General features: G+C 42.3%; 1 protein-coding gene across 2 annotated transcripts; it reads right to left on the bottom strand.

The window, feature by feature from the left end:
• Nucleotides 1-90: 90 nt before the first annotated feature.
• On the bottom strand, nucleotides 91-25,433 carry palmda (palmdelphin a). 2 transcript variants are annotated; one of them, XM_052134581.1, is made up of 9 exons: nucleotides 25,401-25,433; nucleotides 21,908-21,959; nucleotides 21,328-21,408; nucleotides 20,673-20,791; nucleotides 7,044-7,158; nucleotides 6,858-6,882; nucleotides 6,638-6,754; nucleotides 5,638-6,525; nucleotides 91-1,424 (listed from the first exon to the last, which is right to left on the bottom strand). In XM_052134581.1, exons 2-9 carry the CDS (start codon nucleotides 21,950-21,952, stop codon nucleotides 1,384-1,386), a joined length of 1,431 nt encoding a protein of 476 aa, XP_051990541.1. In that variant the 5' UTR covers nucleotides 21,953-21,959; nucleotides 25,401-25,433; the 3' UTR covers nucleotides 91-1,383. The 2 variants fall into 2 exon arrangements, with proteins under 2 accessions (XP_051990541.1, XP_051990542.1); XM_052134582.1 differs by lacking the exon at nucleotides 91-1,424 and having other exon boundaries at nucleotides 5,579-6,525.
• Between the last annotated feature and the right edge of the window lie 1,040 nt (nucleotides 25,434-26,473).

Genomic DNA, 26,473 nt, shown 5'->3' with positions numbered 1-26,473 from the left:
GGTGCACAAAAAATACAAAGGCACAGGACATGAATAGATTTGATTTAGTGTGAATAAGTATTTTAATATGTATTTTGTCCATATCGTTCTTCCATCAATTTTCCAAAATTGCAAAGTGACCAAAAACAACAAATATTTAATTGTCTAACATTTGGTTAATTGTTTAAATAAAGGAAACATATATTACCTAAATAAACTGAAAAAAGCATACACATTTATAGAGAATAAGGGCTGACAAAGAGGACACTGACATGGGAATCTGATATAAAAAAGGACATGGAAAGAACACATCAGGACAAGAAAGACAGACACTTTCTCAATTAGTATAGACAATAGCTGTCTACAACAGCTGCCAAAGCCATACAGTATACACAGAAGTGTCATGAGATAAGATTGTCATTCTGGGTCTTTTCCTTCTAATGGTTCAGTCCCTTAGTTTGCATTCTCATGTAAAGCTTTCCAAAATTATAATCAGTCTTTATTGATCTCTGCTTTTATGGCATTTCCTATCAAACAGAAGTCTTATAGCTTATATAGCAGATGTGTGTTTGTGTGATTAATTTCTTTCATGCACTATTGAAATTGTGCTCAAATGATGTAAACTAACGAAATTAGTAGCATGAAATGTTATGTGACCCCCAAAAGTATTTGGACGCTTAAATATGAATTGCATAGAATTAGATAACAAAATATCAAGCCAAGTGACTGATACGCACACAAATAATGCAAAACCTGTTCTTAGAACTTCTATTTTCTTAGCCATTTCTACAATTACTTTTAATTACTATTAATTGATTTTTAGTGGATGTATGAAGGTATCCCACAGGTATCCTAGCAGAGTAAGTAACCAGTTCATCACATTAACTAAGGACATTTTCCACTAAGTTTGACAACCAGAAGGTGTTCAACAGTATATCTAATGTTATATTTGAAGTTTTTAAATCTCAAACCTCTTTTCGTGAAATATTGTACCTGAGAAGTGTGTTTGTGCTACCTTTCATTATAATATTACCACTTAATTTGATATTTTGTTATCTAATGCAATGACATTTATTAATTTTTAAGTGTGGCAAGAATGTCCAAATAATTTATAAGGCAACTATATTTCACAGGCATATGGATCACCCTAAATATACACATGACAACTTTTTTTTATTAAATATCTTATTTCATTTCTTTTTGTACTGCTTTGATTCATCGTAAAACTGCAAACATGTATATTTCATTCTATGCTTACATTAACATTTAGATATGCAATTGTGTGTGTACATCCTTGTTTCACTTTCAGAAGACTCTGCCGAAATGCCAATTTAAGTTTCCCGTCTCACAGCCTGCTTTGCACAATGGTGTGTGATTGTCTCAGAGTGTTGCTTGCATTGGACACTATGCGGTTTGGGCCAATTTCTCCATCTGTATCTGTAATTCTGTAGAGAGCATGAGATAAATGCAATTGATTTAGCTGCTCACTTCTATTCTCCCAACCAAACAGAAGTTAGTGGGCATTACAATAGAAATGCTGATGCCCAGTGCCAGTGCCAGTACCCTTTCACCTGATACCTCTCTGCCCTGCTCTACCTCCTCACTGACTAATATGTGTTTGACTGGGCAGGTTAAGAAAAAGGCTAAACTTAATAACTAAGGATATAAAGTCATTTGTCCTCAGAAACAAGCTATCCCTATTTATATAATCCCCAAGATTGATTATATAAGAGTTTTTCAAGCACACCACCATGCCTTCTTAAAAGCCTCTTAAAGTTGGAAGACATGCGTGGCAAATTATCTGCCCACCATCAGGAGTTCGTTCTCTCTCTGCCTTTGTGTGGGTGTGTGTGTTTTCTAAGGCCGAGATAGATTGACTGTCTGTCTGCGTATCTATCTATCTATCTTCCCCCAAGACCCCATGAAATCACACATAAAGATTTGTGACTTTTAGGACATCAAATGCACTCCTACAAAATTCACATTTAGCAGATATATGCAGTTTCTCTCTTCTGGGAAAACAGAGCAAAAATACGGATGACTATCTATGAATTTTTGTCCAATCAAATGCACTCTAGAATGAGACTGTTCATTCTAACACTTGCAATCGATTAAGTAACAAATCATAAGAGCATTTTAGGATATAAAAGAGGGATGACTACTTAGATATTTCCTGTTTCGATAGATGATACAGGAAATACAGGACAGAAAATTTTACTTGTCAAGTTAAAAAAATAAAACAAGACTCACTCATCAGGTTTATTACAAAGGGTCATCTCTCACCACTTCACTGACAAGACACACTCACATAAACAAAGTCAAAGTACAAAGTCACATAAGAAAGAGGTGGATGACAGAAAAGTAGTAAAAAGAAAAGCACAATCCATGAGAGCAAGCATGATTGTTCATATGTTACAGCATATGGCATGCTGTCATGCTAATTACTGAAAGTGGCAAAATAACAATATGGAAATGAACATATGCAAAATTAGAATAAATAAGCTTAGAAATGATCATGTTTTGGCAGGTGATAATATTTTGCATGCATTTTCTTGCAAGAGTTGTGAATTTATGCCCCTTCACCACTAGAGGGAGGTAAAGCTAAGTGTTTTTCAGTGTTGCCATGTTCACTAATTATAAGCGACTTTGGGCTTGTGTTTTCATAAAGTCACTTAGAATTATACTTTGTGGTCTTATTTCTACAATGCAGACCTTATTTGGGATTCCTAGTGTTTGCTACTGTTTGGCCACCATAGCAAAATAAACCATCAATAGCTGTTGTCAAATAGGTGGGTGGGAGCATCTGAGCAACCTGTGTGTGGGTGTATGTATTGTAAGTAAGTGAAGTGGCACAAAGAGCAATTTGCTATATTTATGAGAAATGTGCATAGACATTTTAAAAGCACGTCTCATCACAGCACAACGTCCAAACTCAGTTCCTGCAATTGCAGTTAGGAGATTCCACCAGAAGTTCATAAGAAAGATCATGTCTAAACTTGAAAAATATGTGTATATTTGGTATGATTTGTTTTTTGTTTTTACCACTTCATTATTTTGATTACATTTTTGTTTCATTTGAAATGTAATTTGATCTTAGAAATATTTTTGGTTGAAATTTGTCATGTATCACTAAATGAGTAAAAATGTTCAAATCAAAGTTAAGTGCATTCCGATACAATCACTCTTAATACTAGTGATGATTTGCGTGTCACTAGATGAAAATAACTAATAATAATTACATTCTTTTTCATTTAAAGGAGCATGCATGTAAATAAAAATACTGACGAGAACCAAATTTTCCATGAATACAAAAAGAGCATGTCCCTGTCATAGAAATATGCCAGATATTCAACAAGGATGCAGTTAATGCACAAAAGAACAAAAATCCATATTTCTATTCTTCTAATTCACTGCATACAGTCCATTTACACAACCAGCATCTTATGAATGTGCTGTCTTTGTTTATATCGCTGATGCTTGAAAGGGAATGGACTTAATAATAGGACGCAGGCAGTGCTGTAGAAGAACCACAGAATTAAATTGTACTTGACCCAGCCCAATAATGCTTTGTGCATGCAATTTCACCAAAACAACTTGAGCCTAGACTAGGCTTGTTTGCTTGAAAAAAAATCACATGTACATAAGTATTCACAGCCTTTGCCATGCCACTCAAAATTGAGCTCAGGTGCATCCTGTTTCCAATGATAATCCTTGAGATGTTTCTACAACTTAATTGGAATCCACCTGTGGTAAATTCAGTTGACTGGATATAATTTGGAAAGGCATACACCTGTCTATTTAAGGTCCCACAGTTAACAGTGCATGTCAGAGCACAAACCAAGCCACCAGTCCAAGGAATTGTCTGTAGACCTCCGAGACAGGATTGTATCGAGGCACAGATCTGGGGAAGGGTACAGAAATATTTCTGCAGCAGTCCCAACAAGCACAGTGGCCTCCAGCATCCGTAAATGGAAGAAATTTGGAACCAACAGGACTCTTCCTAAAGCTGGCTGCCCGGCCAAACTGAGCGATCGGGGGAGAAGGGCCTTAGTCAGGGAGGTGACCAAGAACCTGACAGAGCTCCAGCATTTCTCTATGGAGAGAGGAGATCCTTCCAGAAGAACAACCATCTCTGCAACACTCCACCAATCAGGCCTGTATGGTAGAGTGGCCAGACGGAAGCCACTCCTCAGTAAATTGGACATGACAGCCCGTCTGGAGTTTGCCAAAAGTCCCCTGAAGGACTCCCAGACCATGAGAAACAAAATTCTCTGGTCTGATGAAACAAAGACTGAACTCTTTGCCATGAATGTGAAGCGTCATATCTGCAGGAAACCAGGCATCACTCATCACCTGGCCAATACCATCCCTACAGTGAAGAATGGCAGTGGCAGTATCATGCTGTGGGGATGTTTTAAAGCGGCAGGAACTGGGAGACTAGTCAGGATCGAGGGAAAGAGGAATGCAGCAATGTACAGAGAAAACCTGCTCCAGAGCGCTCTGGACCTCAGACTGGGGTGAAGGTTCATCTTCCAACAGGACAATGAACCGAAGCACACAGCCAAGATAACAAAGGAGTGGCTACGGGACAACTCTGTGAATGTCTTTGAGTGGCCCAGCCAGAGCCCAGACTTGAACCCGACTGAACATCTCTGGAGAGATCTGAAAATGGCTGTGCACTGACGCTCCCCATGCAACCTGATGGAGCTTGAGAGGTCATGCAAAGAAGAATGGGAGAAACTGCCCAAAAATAGCCGTGCCAAGCTTGTAGCATCATACACAAAAATACTTAAGGCTGTAACTGGTGCCAAAGGTGCTTCAACAACGTATTGAGCAAAGGCTGTGAATACTTATGTACATGTGATTTATTTCGTTTTTATTTTTAATACATTTGCAATGATTTCAAAACAAACTTCTTTCACATTGGCATTATGGGGTATTGTTTGTAGAATTTTGACAAAAATAATGAATTTAATCCATTTTGGAATAAGGTTGTAACATAACAAAATGTGGAAAAAGTGAAGCAAAATGTGGAAAAATGAAGCTCCTGAAAGTGCAGTGGAATCGGCATGCTGGTAGTTTTACCATTTAGGCTATTAAGAGCTGAATTGGTAACATAGTGGCCTTTGTCTGGGACAGCATGGGACAAGGTTTATTCCAGTCTCATGATTAAGTATTGTCTGGCCCTTTCAAGTTCATTTAAATATTTTCCGGATGCACTGTAATTGCCTTAGTTTGTTTCCCCCTTCCTCCAGAGTTACAGAGCCTTTCTCAGGCCTTTCTGTGTGTGTATGAGATAGATAGAGACATAATCATTTTGAACTTATTTTGTCAGACCAGGTTGCTTGTATAGTTATAGCGAGATCTGCCAACTGTTTTTGTGTGTGCAATCTGTTTTTGTATTACACATGATCATTTACAATGGGACGAAATTAAAAGATGGAAGGACAGTAAGCAGTTTGTTAAGACACTGAGAAACTGAAATCTGTGGTGGAAGACAGCAATGTCCAGCATGCAGAGCAAGGAAAGCCAGTCTGGTGAGAAGCTGCATAGAAGAGCTGATAGAAGAGTGTTAGTGAAACAGACGATATGCCTCATGCTACATTAGCACACAGCAGTGCTTGTGTCTCCTTTTGACCTTTTTGATCTTTCGAGTACCTGTAGTTGACGGGTTCTCCATGCCATCTCCCTTGCCCTTCCATCTGGTCCCCTGGCCTATGGCATTGTTGACATTGGAGTTCAGATGAGGGTGAAAGCTTTTGCTGGTGTCATCCTCACCATCTCCAATCATCACCAGCTCTGCCCGAACAGAGCCCTCATAGCTTTGGTTGTCCTCCTCGGCATTCTGGTAGCCCATGAAGATCATGGTGACGGGCTCGTCCGATGGCATGGCATTCAGGGCACCAAGTTTGGCGTCCTCAGAGTATGCTGAGCGTGGCCTGTGGTTTCTGATGTCAGAATCCATGTGCAGGTCTCCTCTATGCTTCTCTCTTGGATTGTAACATTGTCTAAGCTCATCTCCTCTATATAAATTGTGGCCGTAGCTATTTCCTTTGCTGTTGTTATAGTACTCCTCTGGTCTTTCATTGTAATTTGGCATGGGCAGGAGAGGAACTCTATGACCCACATCCTCTGGATAATGTACACTATCACTGTACACTAGTTCAGGCCATGCAGACATGTCTACATTGTAGGTATCCTGGTATCCATTGGATTTGTTTCTATGGGGCTTGCTGGGGGCTGATTGTATGCCGTGGGAAGGGTTGTAGGGATATGAAGTGTCTGCTTGCACCAGACTGGACCTCTTCTTTTTCTCAGAAGCCTGTCGCAGAAGCTCCTCGACCTCTATGGGACTGAGTTCATCCACTCCATTAGCACCAGGCTGGCGGCCGTCTGTGCGTAGGGCATAGACGGATTTCCGGCCATCATCGTAGACCTTGATGCCCCTCTGCTGAAGCTCTTGGGGAGAAATTGTGGAGGTGGAGATGACTTGGCTCTCGCCCGTGCGCAAGTCCTTCTGAACGTTAATTTCCATGGCAAACAAAGCTGTAAGGAACAAAATAAATAGGTGCATAAAAAAAAAAAAAAAAACTTTATTTAGCTGTTTTACATATATTGATATACACTGAAACTGATTTGATGGCTTTTTTCAGTCTACCAGGTTTGACTTGGTCATTTGTTGCTTCCGTTTCCAGTTCTTGTTTTTTCCTCTGATTCAATAAAGTTGAGTTGGGCTTTAGCATATTTGGAATTGTTGAATGAATATGGATTGTTTCTGCAAATACAGCCATATTTTTCATTAATAGCAGCAATTCACAATTTAACAAAAATATGTTGGCAGTTTGCTTGATTGTTTTGTGGTGATGCTGTTTTGTTACCTGATATGAAATCTGCATTCACTGCCTGTAAACATACAAAGATATTCAAGACCTAAAGTCAAGTTTGTCTTCAATTCTGATCTATACTTGCTTATCTATATAAATACTGTCAAATTTATATAGAAATAAAAAAAATATAAACATTTCTAATAACATCCCTTCTTAGGAATTACAAAAGCACTGTACCTTTATAATTTCCTCTGGAGACTTTTCAATGGCTTTGAGTCTCTTTAGAATCAAGCCCTCATTTGTTGATATATTCATTTCTTCTCTCTCCAATGCTTCAATATCTTTCTCTATCCTACAGAAAACAGAGAATTTGTGTTAGAAATTGAAAGTTTAAATATTGAAACATAATATTAAAATATCTCTTAATATTTTATTGTGTGTAATATATCCACTAATTCCTCCAGAATTTCCTAGGCAACACACAAACACACACGTCTGTTACTCGTCTGGGTTAAGTCACACTATAGCAGGGCTTCTCACACTTTTTTGAACCAAGGACCCCTTTCATAAACTCAAATACTTCATGGACCCCTGATCCTACGCACCATCACAACTAATATGATATTATCTACGAAAAGTATAAAATTAAAGGTAATTATTTCCTTTTATACATTATTTCCAATAACCTTTAATACTAAGCTTGCAGAACGGTCAAGCACTGCAGTCCTGTTGTGTGAGGCTTCTGTTTACAACGTGTTTCAATTATATTACATTTGGTTGTATGTTTTGAAATGTTTTATTCCATTGTGTTTTAATAAGATTGTAAGATTGTGTATTGTGTTTGATGTACACTTAATTTACCACACTTTGTTCTACACTTATGTATTTAAAGTGCTTTATAAATAAACTTGACTTTGACTTCCATCCAGAAAATTGTACAGCAATTTACAAGTGAGGAATACAGAACAAGCAATTCATATCAAAGAGAGCAAGAACAAACACCATAATTATGGAGAGTGCGTCATTCATTTCTGGTTTTAGCGCCATCCGCAGGGTGAAGAAACATCACAGAGAACACTACAAAGCTCAAATAGTACTAATTTTATAGTAAATATTATAATTTCCACCTAGTCCAAGCATGAGGAAAGTACCATATTCTTCTGAAGAAATATACGAACAAATACAATTAGAGTTCATATATTTGAGCATTTATATAAACATTTAAATTCTGCAAGTGTTAATTTTTTTTTTACATATATGAAAATTGTCATTTTTGTCATATACTGTATATTGCATATACTGCATCTATATAATTTACCTTTTTATATCAGTAAAAACATTTATGAATATTTACTTTCAGCATACAAGTGTTCAGCATGTATTGCTATTATCAGATTTGTAGCTTACTGTGTTAAAAGCACTTCAAATTTGAATTTTATTACACAACTAATGTGGATTTTATGTGAATGTCAAGGATTCTTTGTATAAACAAGGGTTTTTGTGACTCATTTGCAGCATGCAGGGGGAAGATTAAAGTCCAGCTGTGATGTATGTGTGCTGTCTGCGGTCCTGGCAAAGTTTAGAAGGATTTTGATAGTGAACACACAACGTGGAGGAGATGAGATGTTTACACTGTTCCTATGAAGATTATACAAACGGCAGCTGTGCATTTGGATATGTGGTGACCAGAGTATGTGAGCGGAGCATTGAGGGAAGCGGTGATAATTTCACCTGAGCGGAGAGCGCCTAATTCAAGATTCCGCTCCACTCGCTCAGACCGCTCAGTGCCGCTCGCTAAAACCAGAATGCGTTTTGTGATATGCTGGTTTGGGAATCTGTGAAATAAGCAATATGCCTGATGTTATAGAGCTCTAACATTGTTTTAGTGAAGTTGCAAACCTTATAACCTCAATAAATGCAAAGTATTAATCAAAGCTAAGAACAAGGAAATCGAAAGGGACTGTGGAGAGACCATGAGAATTAGCAAATATTCCTTTTGGAGTCATAGGTGTCACATTGCCAGAGAGCACGAGAATGTGCTACGTGATGAAGAGCAGCAAAAGGTGAGCTAATAGGCAATTCTATTATTTGATAATAAATTAATAGATAAGTAATGCATATTGTTGTTTTGCCATTGTGTTAGTGCAGCTGCCTGCTAGATGCCAGCCTGGTTCTGTGGGGTCGTGAAAGTTAGAGCACCCTCAATTGAATAAGTAAGCTTAGTAATACTGTATATTTTCTCTCTTGGCTCTCAACGAAGGCGGTCACATTTTCTCACCCTCTCCCTACCCTTATCTTCCCTGCTTTGCTCCTCTCGTCATATCTAGTCTACTGTCTTGTACTTGAGAGACTCTCTCAGCACTGCTCTTCAAACTAAGTCATCATGGATTTGATCAACTGGTCTCTCAACGCAATTGACACCATCTTCTCGACGACAAGCTTGGGTTCGGGGGAACCTGTCTGCCCTGACGGAACGTTCGCAGCTGGCTACACGATGGACGCGTGGGAGAGGTGGCGGGTCGTGTGTCTGGCGGCTCTTTCCATGGAGGACGTTGAAGATATCTACCTATTCGGTACCATGATAACAGGTCTTCTGCTGATTGGATTAGGCATTGCCCTGGTTTATCGAGGAGTTAAGAAGACGGTGACAGCTGTCCAAAGCCTCACAAGGCTGCCCGTCATGATTGAAACAGTGGGCAGAGCTGTCTGCACTCAGACTGGGTCTATGAACCAAAATACGGATAACATCATGGAGAAGCTCACAGCTTTGCAAAGGCAAATGGATCGTTTCAGAGACCAAAATGGACCAGGAGAATAGCCGTGTAAATTAGAATGCGGCTACTCTCCTTAAGACCAAACAATCCCAATCTTATCTGTTTCGGCCACCCTCAACCAGCACTGGCCTTGGCCAAGGCCGCTGTTGGAACAACAACTCCCCCGGAAGAGCACTGCAGTGAGCCACTCTCGCGTTCCTTCCCCGACTCCCCAGACACCTGGTGATTGTTGACTATGTCTGGGACCTGATCAAGGTTGTCTCCATGGCAACTTGCTGTGTATCGCTATGACAACCCTGCGGACTGAGGCACCTAGATTAGATGCTGGCACAGCGACTCTCCAGGCCTACACACACATGAACTCTTACACATATATACAGATATGCAATCATCCGCCCGATACCCTATCCCTCGCCTTGCCGCTTTGTACCCCCAGTCTGACAGGCGGGTCTGTGACCAGCGCCGAACATGGCTGCAGGTCCGGATGGCTGCTTGCCTGTGCTGGGCCATCTCCACCCCCAATCCCTCCCCTGTTGCAAGTCTTGTTCATGTTGTAGAGTGTACTGATTATGTGCTAATGTTGCTGAGGTGTTTTTTTCCCTGTTCCCACACTGTACTTCTTAAGGAGCATAGTCTGGGGGCTGCCTTTTTTTTCTCCTCTCCTCTCCTCATGTCATGCTGTATTTCTTCTAATTCCCTGTCTTCCTGTCCTGTCTATCCCCTTGTCATATGTATGTTTGTATGGACAGGTCGATGGCCAATTTCACTGGTTTACTATGTGACAATAAAGGACTACTACTACTACTACTACTATTGACAAAGCATTTTTCCTTGAATCCCGGCGAACACACACAAAAAAAGTGTTTTTATTATTGCCATAAAGGACATGAACAAACTTTAAAGTTTAAAAATGATTGTATTTGTCTGGGTCGGTTGTATCACTCTGGCCCATTTTAAACTGTGAGTTTCCATGCCAACGCACGTTTTATCACTTGTAGAGAGAGGCATGCTTGATGACTTGTTTAAAGTAAATTAAGGTAATTTAGAACTTCATTTTTTTAAGGCATTATTTGAAGATGTTCAATAACATGTGATAAAAGAGAAATATTTGACTGATTACAAATGATAAGGAAGGTCTGGTAGACCCAATAATCTAACAGCAGTTGTAACCCAGTCCAAAATAAGCAGCGATATTTTATATACTAAAAAACTAAAATACAAATCACATAATTTCAGATGTGTACTTTACTAATCATTTGATAATTTAATGAATGTTGGCCTACAGTCTATATTTCACCCAGAGGGGCACCTCAGCCCATGTGGGCAAAGGGGCAGTTGCTTGGGCCACTGTAGCTACCCCCTGTGTACGTGTTTGGAACCAAGTATACTACAGAGAAATGTATTGTCAGAGCCGGATTTGAGCAAATAATTTTTACCGGAGAGCATTAGTTAAGCGGAGCGTCTGCTTGGGCCGTGAGCGAAGCGCACGTACCCGGAGCGGGTTATTGAGAGGAGTGTCACACTGCTCCGCTTCGCTCACATTCTCTGGTGGTGACTGCTTCAAGTTTTTCAAGCATTTGTTTTGCCGTAGTCAAACATGAAGGAAAGCCATGGGATTCCCTCAGATTTGCGGAGATAAAATATCGCTTTACAATTTTGCATCAGCAGTGTCTTGACATTATTCTTACGAATTTTGAAGCAATTCACATAAACACAAGAGGGCTATTTCAAAATCTGATAAAATTACCATTCTTCCTGGTGCCAGTTGGTGGCGCTATGACCATGACCCATAATAGCCACATAAATGTGGTCAGCCACCCATTACCAAATATACAGCTGAATTTTCATCAAAATAATACAATGCACACAGAAGATATAAGGAACTTCCTATTACACATGTTACCTTAATTTATTGCATTGCCATGGCAACACTATTCAATATATAAAAAAAACTTTCACAATTTCTTATCTTCAATGACTTGGCATAATATTGCCTAAGATTGGTGCCAGTCACATGAATCCCCTCAGAGGAGTATTCAAAAGTTCAGGGCCTGCAATTTAAAAAAAATGCAAATTCAATCCAAAATGGCTGATTTCCTGTTGGGCAGAGCTAATGAAGATAATTTTGAAAGTTGTCTGGCTTGATGAGAACAATATATGTAGCAAGTTTGGTGACCTTAGAAGAAACTGACCCCACCACTTTTGTCAAAAGGTGGCACTAAAGAGCTCTACAGCCATGCCCATGTGTTAACTTTTGCCCAGACCTAATGGCCAACAACTCTGATGTGTTAAGTACCCCAAAAGTACCAAAAAGAAGACTCCTTAGAAGAACAATAGGGTCTCTGTACACTTTCAGTGCTTGGGCCCTAATAATCCTTAGAAGAACAATAAGGCCTCTGCACATTCAGTGCTTAGACCCTAATAATAATAATAATCATTAGGAGTAGGGATGCACCGATCCGATTCCTGGATCAGTATCAGCTCCGATACTGAAGGTTTTAGATGGATTGGGTATCGGACCGACAAGCCTGATCCAAATCCAATACTGTGTGTTAGTCATGTTACTGTAAAACTAAAAAAATGACATAAAAAAACCATAAAAACACAATTAAAGTAGTTCATATGACTTGTGCATTTTATTGAAGTCCACTTGAAGATGTGTGATAGCTCTGTGAATCACAAAAGTCTGTCTTTTATAAGTAAATATATAAAAAGCACGCGCAGCTCCAGCGAGTCAGTGAATGGCGCTGCTCTGTTTACATACACACTCGTGGCTATTTTTAGCCTTCACAGCAGTGTGCAATATTTGAGCGCTACTCACAAATAACATCTCAGATGTACATGCCAAATAGTTCGGTTCATTTATAATATGCACTTAGAATGGCACTGGAGGTGCATTTTACCAGAATTTGAATAAGAAGTGAATTAAACTACTGTGAACTTGCCCACAAACAGACGCACTTACAGGACTTCCTGGAGAATTCAGAATGTCAAATTAAAAGCATGAGGGTTTAAAAGTTAAAGGTGCACGATTGAGATATAATACATTATATTTCTATTATAATATATTAATATTGGTTTACAAATTATAATAATATTTAAGCTGAATGGGTTCCAAAAAATAACTGTGTGAATGAAAATTGAGCTGATGTCTTACAACAAAATTTAACCTAAAAAAGATATCTGAATCCTTTAAAGTCCAGATACAAGTGATATTGATATATACTGGAATTACTGTTCATTTTGTTGCTACATTATCCAGTGCACTAGTTAACAATTAAGTGTTTCTTAATAAGCTATATATTTATATTGAAATAATGTGTAGTTCCCCTTCTGTCGCTCTCTCCACGTTGTGTCAGAGAAGCGACACTAGGGGTCTCTCTTGAGCGCCGATATTCACCTCTGAACTATGAAAAAAGGCCAATGAGAGTTGGCAACCAGTATTTGCATGTCCCGCCCCCGGACATACGGGTATTTAAGCGGCGCAAATACGGGAGTTCATTCAGAAAATTTCTTCTTTCTTCGTGTCTGCAATTGCTGCGTGTTACACACCGCGTTCCTGTCATTCCTCTGCTGCATGCTGTTGGATTCCACGGCGCACAACAGCGGCTTTCTCCTGTTTGCACGGCTGTGCATTCCTGCCCCTGGGCGCTTCGACAGTGCAGATCATAAAAGAACTCTCATGAGTCCTTTTTTCATAAAAGAGTGATTTTATTTAAAAGAGTAATTTCCTCTAAAAGGGCAAAACACAGCGGCGTTGAACGTCCTTTTAAGGACGCGTCTTTATAAAGATGCCTTTCCGCCCCTGTGTTGTTTCTGGATGCGGTAGAGTGCTCTCCGCTTCAGACGGCCACAGGCGTTGTCTCGTGTGTGTGGGTAGCGATCACACCGAGGCTGCGTTTGTGGATGGTTCATGTTCTCACTGCGAGAACATGACCATGACAACGTTGCGGTCACGGCTTGCTTACAACCGTGAGCAAGCCACTCCAGCCGCCCCCCGTGTTGCTCCTTCTTCCCATGGGATTGAGGACGATGCGGCTGGCGATGGAGGCGATTTGGGGATAGCAGCGGGTGCAGCTCCGCCAGGTATGCCCCCTCGGACCACCCGCACCCCAGCACGCTCGTTGATTCCCGTCCATGCTCGAGGCGGCGGCGACTCGCCTCACAGCCAGTCTGCCGACCCTCTTGCGATGGAAGCAGATGAGCTCGCCGCGGCATCGGAGGGCGTGGTATCTGATGCTGAGGACTCCCCTGGGCTGCCGCTTTTGGGCCTGCACGCCCAGGCTGAGGCCGACGCACAGATGACCGACATGCTTTCCCGGGCAGCCAACAGCGTGGGCTTGGACTGGAACCCTCCATCCTCCCCACAGCCATCACGGCTGGACGACTGGTTCCTGGGGTCTGGGCGCCGCTCACAGCCTCGCCCCCCAGTTCCGTTTTTCCTGGAAGTGCATGACGAGCTGATGTCTTCGTGGAGAGCACCCCTCTCCACTCGTCACACCGCCACAGGCTCGTCCGCCCTCGCCACCCTCGACAGCGGAGCGCGCCACGTGGCGATTCCCCAGGTGGATAGGGCGTTGCGATCCATCTATGCTCTGGAACCCCTACCACCTGGCGAGGTCGCCCCGTACTATTACTTAAAGTAATAGTTCGTTCTTCAGTTTAATATGAAGCGTATCTGGGCCATTAAAAAAAAAAAAAAAAACACAACTTATGGAAAAATATAAATAGAGCCAAATCAATTTGCAAATGCAATCTACTTGTTCAAGACCTTCTGCTGATCCATAAGTGTCATGAATGTCTGCAGCCAACCGCGTGGCTCAGGGGGCGTTAAACGTGTGCACAACGCAGACAAAAGAGCTGACAGACAAGCACTCTGACCGGTCTAGTGAGGGTGTCAATACAGAGATAACACTCATATGTCAGATGCTCTCCACACTGGATGCGGGTGAGGCTCTTCAAGAGAGTTTAATCTGTGGGTGGAATTGGTGCCAGAGTTTCTCAAATGTGTGTGTGTGTGTGAGACTGTGTGTGCGTGTGAGACTGTGTGTGTGTGTGTGTGAGAGAGTGTGTGTGTTCGACTGTGTGTGTGTGTGTGTGTGTGTGTGAGAGTGTGTGTGTGCGTGTGTGTGTGTGTGTGTGTGTGTATGAATGTGTGCGTGTGTGTGTGTGTGTGTATGAATGTGTGCGTGTGTGTGTGAGAGAGTGTGTGTGTTCGACTGTGTGTGTATGTGTGTGTGTGTGTGAGAGTGTGTGTGTGAGTGTGTGTGTGTGTGTGTGTGAGAGTGTGTGTGAGAGTGTGTGAGAGTGTGTGTGTGTGAGAGAGTGTGTGTGTGTGTGTTTGTGAGAGAGTGTGTGTGTGTGTGTGTTTGAGCATGTGTGTGTGTGTGTGTGTGTTTGAGCATGTGTGTGAGAGAGTGTGAGCGTGTGTGTGTGTGAGCGTGTGTGAGCGAAGGCCTACAGCGCCACCGGACGTGCCGCTTCAGCCCTGCATGCCATGGCTCTCCTGCAGGTCCACCAAGCCAAGGCACTACTCAACATGCACGGGGGTGGCCCTGATCCCGACACGCTGCAGGAACTGCGCTCAGCGACCAACCTCGCCCTGAGAGCGACGAAGGTCACAGCGCAAGCGCTCTGGCAGGGGATGGCCACGCTAGTGGTCCAGGAACGTCAACTGTGGCTGAACATGGTCGAGATGCTTGAAGCCGACAAGACTCGCTTCCTCAACGCCCCTGTCAGTTCGGCATCTTTGGCAACACCGTCGAGGACTTTGCCCAGCAGTTCTCCACGGTAAAGAAGCAGACGGAGGCCATCTCTCACATCATGCCTCGCTGCAAGCCTGCCGCCACGGCCCATGCTCCGTCTGCTCGCCGAGGGCGTCCTCCTGCGGCCAGAAGACAAGCTCCTGCTCTGCCTCAACCCGGGCCCAGCTCTCAGCCCCAGCGTTGAGCAAACCATGGGAAGCTGTCTCACGGACCTGTCTCACGGACCCCCTCGAGGACCCGGAAGGTTCCCAGGCGCTCCTGAGACAACGCACCCAGAGCCCAAGGCGTTAGCTCCGGAGGTGGTAAGCCCGCTCCGTCCCCCGGTGGAGGGCCGGGAGGAGAATCCTTTGTTTTTTCATTTGCCCAAATTCTCAATAAAAGAGCTATTTCCTTTGTCTCTGGGGCACATGGCCCGCAAATGCCATTCTCACGGCACTCTGCTTTCAGGCCTCAACAGTCCCGGCTCCATGGACGCGGTTTCCCCGCCTTCAGCCTCACGACTGTTCCCCGGCTGGCCGGTTCAGACGAGTCCAGAGGACGCCAGCATCAGACCTCCTCCTCAGTCACGAACCTGCCCCCTGCCGGGTGCGCGGAGCAAGGTAAGTGCTTTGAGTTCATTCTCAGCACCAAAGCCTCGGGACGCCACGTTGCCTCCCGATGCCGCGTTGCCTGTTCCAAACCGTTGCGAAGCCCTGCCGGGTACGTCCAAAAAACTCATCCCCTTGGTGCCCCTAGCACGGAGCTTAGAGGCGTGGCTTTCACTGCCCAACCCGTCATGCTGGCTGCACCGGACCATTAGACTCGGTTACGCAATTCAGTTTGCCAGGTCTCCGCCCCCCTTCGTGGGCGTACATTTTTCCACAGTACACGGCCAACATGCCCATTCCCTGTGCGAAGAAATAGCCTCCCTTCTATTAAAGGACGTGATAGAGCCTGTCCCTCCAACCGAAATGAAGAAGGGTTTCTACAGCCCTTACTTTGTTGTACCCAAGAAAGGTGGCGGCTTACGACCGATCTTGGACCTGCGAGTTTTCAATCGGACCTTGTCCAAACTCCAATTCAAAATGCTCACCCAGAAACAAATTCTATCTGGCGTCCGGCATCTAGATTGGTTCGCAGCGGTAGACCTGAAGGACGCATACTTCCACGTCCTCCCCTTCGGCCTGTCTCTGTCCCCTCGCGTCTTCACGAAAGTCGCAGAGGCAGTTCTTGCCCCGCTCCGAGAAGCCGGCATACGCAAACTCAATTACCTTGACGACTGGCTCATACTGGCCCACTCCCGAGAGTTACTATGCGCACACAGAGACCAGGTGCTCAGCCACCTCAGCCGTTTGAGGCTTCAGGTCAACTGGGAAAAGAGCAAGCTCTCCCCGGTCCAGAGCATCTCTTTTCTCGGTCTGGAGTTAGACTCAGTCTCAATGACAGCACGTCTCTCCAACGAGCGTGCTCAGTCAGTGCTGAAATGCCTCGCTTCCTTCAAGCCAGGCGCCGTGGTCCCGCTAAAACGTTTCCAACAGCTCCTGGGGCATATGGTATCCTCCGCGGCAGCCGCGCCGCTGGGGTTGATGCATATGAGACCACTTCAGTTACTAACTAAAAGTTACTTCTGCCTGCCGCCAAACCTTCAAACCCTGGACAGACCTCTGCTTTCTAAGGGCAGGAGTACCCTTGCAGCAGGTGTCCCGATGCATTCTGGTCACAACCGACGCCTCCAAATTGGGTTGGGGCGCCGTGTGCAACGGGCGCGCAGCCGCAGGCCGGTGGAACCGAGGCCCGCTGCGCTGGCACATCAACTGCCTAGAGCTGCTGGCTGTTTTTCTGGCCCTGCAGAAGTTTCTCCAGTTAATTCGGAACAAACACGTCCTAGTCAGGACAGACAGCACCACGGTCGTAGCCTACATAAACCGCCAAAGCGGAGTACGCTCCCTCCACATGTCACAGCTCGCCCGTCGTCTCCTCCTTTGGAGTCAGCAGTGACTCAAGTCACTGCGCACCACTCACATCCCCGGCAACCTCAATGTGATAGCGGACGCGCTGTCAAGACAAAGCTTGCCTGGTGGAGAGTGGAGGCTCCACCCCCAGTCGGTCCAGCTGATTTGGGACCGGTTCGGCAAGGCTCAGGTAGACCTGTTTGCCTCCCAAGAAACCTCCCACTGCCCGCTCTGGTATGCCCGGACAGAGGCTCCCCTCGGGGCAGACGCGTTGGCACACAGCTGGCCTGCGGGGCTGCGCAAGTACGCATTTCCCCCAGTGAGCCTTCTTGCACAGGTGCTATGCAAGGTCAGGGAGGACGAGGAGCAAGTCATTCTGGTAGCCCCTTACTGGCCCACCCGGACTTGGTTTTCGGACCTCACGCTCCTCACGACATCCCCTCCCTGGCGAATTCCCCTGAGGAAGGACCTTCTTTCTCAGGGATGGGGCACGCTCTGGCACCCGCACCCAGACCTCTGGAACCTCAACGTCTGGCCCTTGGACGGGATGCGGAAGATCTAGCCGGCCTACCATCGACCGTCATAGATACAATCAATCAAGCCAGAGCCCCCTCTACCAGGCATCTTTACGCTCTAAAGTGCCGTCTGTTCGCGGACTGGTGTTCTTCCCGAGCCGAAGACCCGCAAAGTGCGCAGTTAGGTCAGTGCTCGTGTTTCTTCAGGAGAGGCTGGAGAGGAGGCTGTCCCCCTCCACCCTCAAGGTGTATGTCGCTGCTATCGCGGCCCACCACGACACGGTAGACGGCAAGTCTCTTGATAAGCACGACTTAATCGTCAGGTTCCTAAAAGGTGCCCGGAGGATAACTCCCTCCTGGGATCCCTGTTCCCCTCCCCGGGAGGAGGCAGATCCAGCCCTTTCACTGCTGTGTCCAGTACGTGCTTTACGGATTTATCTGGACCGCACACAGAGCACCAGACGCTCTGAGCAGCTCTTCGTCTGCTTTGGGGGACAGCAGAAAGGGAACGCTGTCTCCAAGCAGAGACTCGCCCACTGGGTTGTCGATGCCATTTCCCTGGCTTATCACACCCAGGCCGTGCCCCCCCCTTGCGGGTCAGAGCCCACTCCACCAGGAGTGTTGCGTCCTCATGGGCACTGGCTAGGGGCACTGCCCTAGCAGACATTTGTAGAGTAGCGGGCTGGGCAACACCTAACACTTTTGCGAGATTCTACAATCTCTGAGTTGAGTCAGTATCGTCCCGTGTTTTCTCAGGTACTGAGCCCGTAGAACTCGGTAGCACGCCCACGATCTGACCGGGTGAATCGCTTGCACCTAGCGCCTTTCCCCCTAACCAGGGGAAACAGTGCGCCTTCATTCCCAGGAGATCCCAGGTTTGGGACACTGGTTGATTCCTCCCTAGCCCTCGTGGGTCGCAGTTCAGTGGAGGAACTCGCCGACCCAAGCCACTGCGGGTACCGCAAGCTACCCTGTACTGGCATAGGTGCTCCACAGGTAAGGCCTCCTTCGGACCCCCCCTGTGTGTAACACCACGGTTCTGTCCCCTCTGGCGAGCGGACTCCCGTGTATCCCTTAGGCAGTCACGGCTGCCTCGGTTGCCGTGCTGTATGTTCCCCCCTCTATGAGGCTGGATCCACCACTGCACCAACTTTTCCAAATAGGCCCTAAGTCAGGCCTCTGATGGTTTTGCCACTTAAACTTGCCTCCCCTCTTGGATAGGCGTGGCCTCCGCAGGGTCTTCTCCGCCCTGAATAAGGGCTAAGACCCCCTTCCCTCAATGCGTGTAAGGGCCCCAGCCTTAGTTGCTCTATGCGAGAAGCATAGAGAGAAAAGAGGCCCGGCCAGGCTTGGCCCGTTCCCAGGTTGGCGGCCAGCACCTTGTTCCCCCCTCCAGGGTAACGATAAGGAATTCTGATGGCTTAAATGGGGCATTGGGGAAGGGTACGTGCAGCCTGATACAGTTGGTCGTCCTGCACGTTAGAATACCTGCTCGCTCCTGTATCAGCAGTTCACGTACACGGCTCAGCGCATGGCACTTTTATAAGTGGACCCCCAGTGTTGCTTCTCTGACACAACGTGGAGAGAGCGACAGAAGGGGAACGTCTAGGTTACGTATGTAACCTCCGTTCCCCGATGGAGGGAACGAGACGTTGTGTCTCCCCTGCCACGTCGCTGAGCCGAGCCACTGTTGTGGCCGGACCATTTCCGGCTCCTCAGAAAAATCCTGAATGAACTCCCGTATTTGCGCTGCTTAAATACCCGTATGTCCGGGGGCGGGACATGCAAATACTCGTTGCCAACTCTCATTGGCCTTTTTTCATAGTTCAGAGGTGAATATCGGCACTCAAGAGAGACCCCTAGTGTCGCTTCTCTGACACAACGTCTCGTTCCCTCCATCGGGGAACGGAGGTTACATACATAACCTAGACGTTACAGGCTTGTGTTTCTTTACATATTAAAGTGTACTCCCAATTAGTTTCACACAATAAATGTAAAGATATTCTAAACAGATTATGCAAAAAAGCAACACTGGTATCGGATCTGGATCAGTATCGGCCTTTCTGATATCAGAATCGGAAGAGAAAGTGGTATTGGTGCATCCCTACTTAGAAGAACAATAGTGCCTCTGCACTTTCAGTGCTTGGGCCCTAATTAAGCTTAAGTTGAGTAAACAATTTATTTATTTTTTTTTTGAATTTTAGATAAATATTAATATTTAAAGTTTCTATAGACTGGAAATATTTGATAATTAGCCTTTTAAAAGATTTTATTCTCATATGACTGATCATGGTCCCACAAAGAGGACTTTAAAACCGTATCATAATTTTGAAGTATTTAACATTAGTCATGAATGAAACAGTCAGCAACATTAGTGCCTGGGTGTGACCTGCATAGAGCAATCTTTTAAGGACATGAGAATTGCTTTATTTAGCATCCTTCTCTGACTTCATTGTCACCAATGCCATGTTGTTACAAATCATTGCACCCTTCTTGCATAATACTTTACTCTTATTGGTTGATAAGGGTACCATAAGGCTGATAAACATTATTTCAACACTTGAAGTGCAACAAATATGCAACAAAATGCTTTAAGAGATTGCATCCTTGACACAAACTTCAGATTGAAACTGTATTAGGAAGACGTCAATATGCCTAATCTGCCATGATAATTGCAAGAAACAAACTTATCTTATTGACCAAAAAACATAAATAACAATACATAACTAAGGCATTTGGACAAAAGGCCACTGAATTTATAAATAATACTTATTTAATCAAGTCATTAAAATTAATCATTTACAAAATATTTTTTTATATACTAAATTTTAAAACACAGTAATGGATTAAATATAATGAACCTTTACAGAAGAAATCTTACCGATGTATGTTGCTCTTGAGGAGTTTGGTTTGTTGTACATCTTCAAGAGCTTTATGTGTTTCCTGTGTATCATTATTGTTCATCCCATCCATGAGCCACAGATCTCTCATGGATCTTTTCTTTAAAAGACAACGAGGAATACTTCAAATGCCAGACCCTTATATATCATATAATATATCAAACAACCCATTCAACAAGATTGTCTTTCAGATCAAAGCATTCTGAAAAATTCTTACTTAATGAACAGGACATGGACCCTTTTCACATACTATGATCACAAATTTTCTTAATTAAGCAGCATAAACTGAGCAAACATTTTATTTAAAAAATGTTAATAACAATTTAAAGTACATTTATATTACTGTGTTATATTACCCAAGAATTAATAATAGTAAAAAGTAAATTTTCAATCTTGTGCCTGCCGTAATTCATCTCACTATTGTTTTCTATTTTTGGAAAGTCCTGGGAAAGTAATAATCATTTTTTTCTTTTTGTGTTGAAGCAAATTGGAAGACAAAAATAATATTTACGTTTGTCACCCATGTACCTCTTATAGAAGTTTATCCAGCTATAGTTTACTTCTGCGTTCCAATCCCTGAAATGTGAAAAAGGTCCAATATATTAGTCTAAAATACTTCAAACATAATAAATGTACTTTGACATGTTGAAGCTTCAGTTTCTCCCTATCAATCTCAAGCCGTTTCTTGGCGATTTCCACTTGGATTTTTCTCTTGTTCTGCAGAGTAATGGGACAAATAGTACAATGTTTGACATTTCAGTTTTGAAATTTACTTGAAACACCCTGTTGTTTCCATTTGTTTCCATAGGACTACATATTTACACTATCATTTTCACATATAATTGAATAGTTTTTTCTTTTTTTTTTATCAGACAGGAAAGGTATAGTGAATACAGTATATAGTCTTAATTTGCTGTATGAAAATTCTCTCATTTACTCGTCCTCATGTTGTTCCGAACCCATATGACTTTCTTTTATTATATGGAAAAAAGATCCAATGAAAATGTATGGTGACTGAGGCTGTCAAGCGCCTAACATTCTGCCTAACATCTCCTTTTGTGTTCCACAAAGGAAAAACATTCCAATGGGTTTGAAATGACATGAGGGTGAGTAAATAACAACAGAATTTATTATTTTTTTTTTTTAACTATCCCTTTAAGTTTTTCAGAAAGGTGAGTAATATATAGAAAAAGACCATCTGTAGCTGTGTTTATACCGTAATGGCTTGAAGGCGCTCCTTTAACAGTTGTGCTTCCTCCATCCTGCCTCTGAAGAATAAAAAAGAAACAGTTATGTATGACATTTATTTAGGAGTTTATATGACACTATAAAATCATTGCCATTAAATTTAAACTAGCTTCTACCGTCCACATTGGTGGGGAAATAATCAACTGAATTTTTACCTCTATTAGATTCAAGTCATTAAGGTCTTCTAAAAAATGTGTTGGCCAATCTGTAGGTCAAAATCTATACAGTGACAATGATAGTTACAGTAGCTATGAGTTCATGTCCATTCATCATCACCATGCTTTCTAAAGATCACTGAAGTCCCATGAATAGAAGCAGTGGTAAAACAGTCTCTGTGAAGCACCAGAAATAATCTGCCTAACATGAATGGGCTGGATGAACTCTTGTAGACACTGCCAGATTTCATAGACATCCAAGTAAGTCATGAAGCAAGAACTTGCCCCTTGATGTAGCATTTTCCTTCATTCACCCAATTACCAGTCAAAGAATTGTTACAATAGGCCAGATGTGACCTCATACGTCTGTCAAATCAGTGTAACGCACGAGCAAGAAATAGTATCCCAATGTCTACAATCACAAAGTTAAAAGGTGATGCATGTCATTTTTTTATGTTAAAACACTTTCTCCTATCCCAGCTTAATATGCAGATACTTTTATAAGTAAGCCATTGGTAGGCTGATTTCCCCGAAAATTGAAACTCTGTGACTGTGGGATTTTCAAATTTGCTCTGTTTGTTTGAGTACCCTGACCAGCCCTACATGTAAACTCCTAGCTCAACCAGTGACATGAGTTTTCAGCAGTACTATCTGTTTGTTCACCAATGAAAGAGGGGGAGTTTAAGGGAACACTCTTTGTAATTCCATAACACTAGCAGTGCATAAATTACTCACTACACCTCATCAGTTCCTATATAGAAGGAATTTCAATTCACCTAATTTTCTTCTGATAAACATCTCACATATCTCAAATATATATATATATATATATATATATATATATATATATATATATATATATATATATATATATATATATATATATATATATATTGTATTATTGTGTATATTTCTGTATAAACATATATTCTATTCACTTTTTATTTTTATTCAATTTTTTTTTAATTATTATCTCTGTCTTGTTGTTGTATTGTTTGCGCACTGGAAGCTTCTGTCACCAAGACAAATTCCTTGTGTGTGAAAGCATACTTGGCAATAAAGATTATTCTGATTCTGATTCTGATATTCCTCAGTTTAATTTTGTATTCAACATATACAAGCACAGTAATTTCATCTTTAAAAATGAGTCTTGTTGTGTTAGTGACAGCAAGACCTGAGTCTTGCGAGTTACCAGGCTGCTCTTTCTTTTTCCAGGAAATGTGAGACTGACTCCAGACTTCCTGTCTCTACCCATGTTTCATACATAGATAGTATCCAGTGCTGAATCAACACAACCCTGCTCATCTGCTTCTGATATAACACTGTTCACTGCCCTGTACGTGACCTGCACAGTTCTACCAAAAGTTTTGTGTTCATTTAAGTAACAGTTTTAACATCTATTCTAAAAGCAGCTGTTTATGGATCAACATAGAAAACATTATCAATACGTAAACTATAGAAAAACTTGTATTCTTGAAAGCTATTTTATTTTATTTATTTGACAAAAATACAATTAATATCCCCTGGAAAGACAGATTTAAAATCTTAATCTGATGAATAATATTAGGGCTTATTAATTTCAAAGCATCTGAGATGAGTAGCTAATTGAAATCCATATTCTTTTTTTAACACTCTAACATAACTTTATTAACGCTGTAAAAAGTGTTTAACTGCAATTGTTACCTCAAGGAGGTATTTCTACTCAATATAACCCTTAAAATTAGTTTTGTTACCAGATAATGTAGTCAAGTTGATTCACACATGTGAAGTAATAGTTTTGACTTGAATCAACCCATTAATTTAGATGTTAACATGGAGCACATTTTTTTAAATTTAGAATATTATGCTTATTTCAGTGTACTGCAAAGGTATCACAACTTTTGACCAAAACCAACTGTCGGCATATATCTCCATTTTCCATAATAACCTCAAATAGTTTTAGTGTTTTAGTGCAGCTAAACGTGGGCCTACAGACAGGAGATAAGTAAGGTAACCCCCTTATGCTCCAGAATTCCACTTGACTCAGTTTTGGGCTAAAAATAGCAAGGCCACCCAATGGTACATTGCCTAATGAGTCAAGGTGGTGGCACACCAAACCACTGTCTCTCCCACAAAAAACTGCCAACCATTTTGGAACGAGAGGATATTAGGTCCAAAGTGAGAGCATGCAGAAAGATTATGAAACTCTAAAGGATAAACTGAGACATTAATTTGGATGTCAACAAACATCCTGAAAACCATTTGAAGGCTTTCAACATAACAACAACCTTGAGTAAGGTCAAGTCTGAAACTCAACAAAAGAACTCATGCAAAGTTTATGCACTTTCCCAACTGAGTGTTTACAGTGGAAAAAAAAAAAATCTGAAAGATATGACAGATTGCCATGCAGATTCCAGCTGTCGCTTTATGGAATAGATAACATAAATAGAGGGTTCACCCAAAAATGAACATTTTGACATCATTCATACACCTTCATGTCAAAAAATGTCTTGACTTTCTTTTTTGAACACAAAGGGCATCTTTTTTCTATACAATGCAAGTGAATGGTGACTGAGGCTAACATTCTAACTAAAATCTCATTTTGTGTAGCCTAACACTTGTGTTCCTTTTGTGTTTCTTTTAGCGTTATATATGGGTTTAGAACAAGGATGAGTCAATCATGACATAATTATCACATTTGGGTGAACAATCCATCTAAAACAACTCAACATCAACTCAGTAATATAGCTCAAATCCAAAGCAAATAGAATAAGATGGTAGGCAGATATAACCTTATGAATATAATACAGTATAACCATGTTACCTGCATTTTCTTTTTAGGCCGCTCCAACACATGGAGTTTCTCTGTCAGTTTTAGCTGAGAGGAAGTTTCTCTCTAATCTCCGCTAATCTGATCTCCAGTGAGTTAAGATGTTAATCTCTTGTGGCATCTGCTGACTGGACAAACATGCTGTAATTGTGCTTTATCTGCATCAGATCTAAATAACTGTAAAATTCCGACTTTAAAAACTATTAAATAACTCAGATACAATTCAAATATAAATACAAATAGACTTTTTGTGTTTAAACGCTCCCTTTTGCTAAACCAAATGTAACTCAATCCACAGGACGGCAGGTTTTGCTGAACTGCAGACGGGAATTCTCACCGCGCGACATCTGAAGATGATCAGAGACCGGATGGGTGACGCTCCTTCAGAGACCCCAAGTCAACGTTTCAGCAAAATGCTGTGGTCAATTAATTGACTTTCACACTACGTTGTCTGTGCATCCTCATTAAGTGTCGTGAAATAAGAGAGAAACACTTACCGGGTGGCTGAATTCGAACGGATATCCAGTGGTGTTTACAGTAAATTCACTCGCGCAGCCTTCACGAGCTATTTTATAGTTACGGCGCGCGCAGGTGCTGAAGGCATGATTGACAGCTCTCCGCTTAACCAATGAGATGCCAGTGAGTTGCAAAAGTGTCACATATTGAGTTGTTCATTCTTTCTATTTTCATCAGATTGTGTAACAATTTCCAATCCAGACACACAATTATGCCACATCCATATAGACTTCTTGTCAGTTTGTGACTCTTTTTGTGACTTCTTGACTGTTTGTTTGTTTGTTTGTTTGTTTCTTTGTTTCTTTTCGGTTAACACTTAGGCAACAACATTTATCCGTAGTTACACACAATAATAAACTGTAAGAAGGATTTTAAATGCTAAAACTTAATATGTCTTGTACTTGCCTTACTTAAAGGCCTGTTAAACTTAAACTTTGTCTTTTTAAAATTAAACAGTGCCAAACCCTAGGACAAATGTCGCATGGATAGTAGATAGAACTATTTAGAATGGCAAGCTGATATTTTTTGTTGTATTAATCTAACGGAAAACTTTTTATTGCCCTCCTGAATGTCTTTTCACTAAAATGACCTCACAACATCCTATTATTCAGAAGTTCTTTCCAAGCAGAAAAACAGTGCCACAAATCACTTTGACATGGTCCATCTCACAAGCTGCAGTTAAGTGTCAGACATTCCTACATGCACTTCTCTGTTTACTCACATTAGCTGTAAAAATAAATAAATAAATGTGACTCACACCAGGATGGGACATTCCTACTGCTGCCTCTAATGAAGGAATTGATGATGAAGAATGCGGAGGTCTTTCATGAACTTCTCTGCTCACTTTAAAGTGATAGTTCACCCAAAAATGAAAATTATCTTGTCGTTTACTCACCCTCATGCCAATCCAGATGTGTATGACTTTCTTTCTTCTGCAGAAGACAAACAAAGATTTTTAGAAAAATATCTCAGCTCTGTAGGTCCATACATGCAAGTGAATGGTGGCTAAAGCTTTGAAGGTCCAAAAAGCAAATAAAGGCAGCATAAAAGTAAT

This window comes from Xyrauchen texanus, chromosome 9, assembly GCF_025860055.1.
Source record: "Xyrauchen texanus isolate HMW12.3.18 chromosome 9, RBS_HiC_50CHRs, whole genome shotgun sequence".
NCBI lineage: Eukaryota > Metazoa > Chordata > Actinopteri > Cypriniformes > Catostomidae > Xyrauchen > Xyrauchen texanus.
Note: the sequence above shows the minus strand (reverse complement) of the source record. Positions and strands in the feature narration are given on the sequence as shown.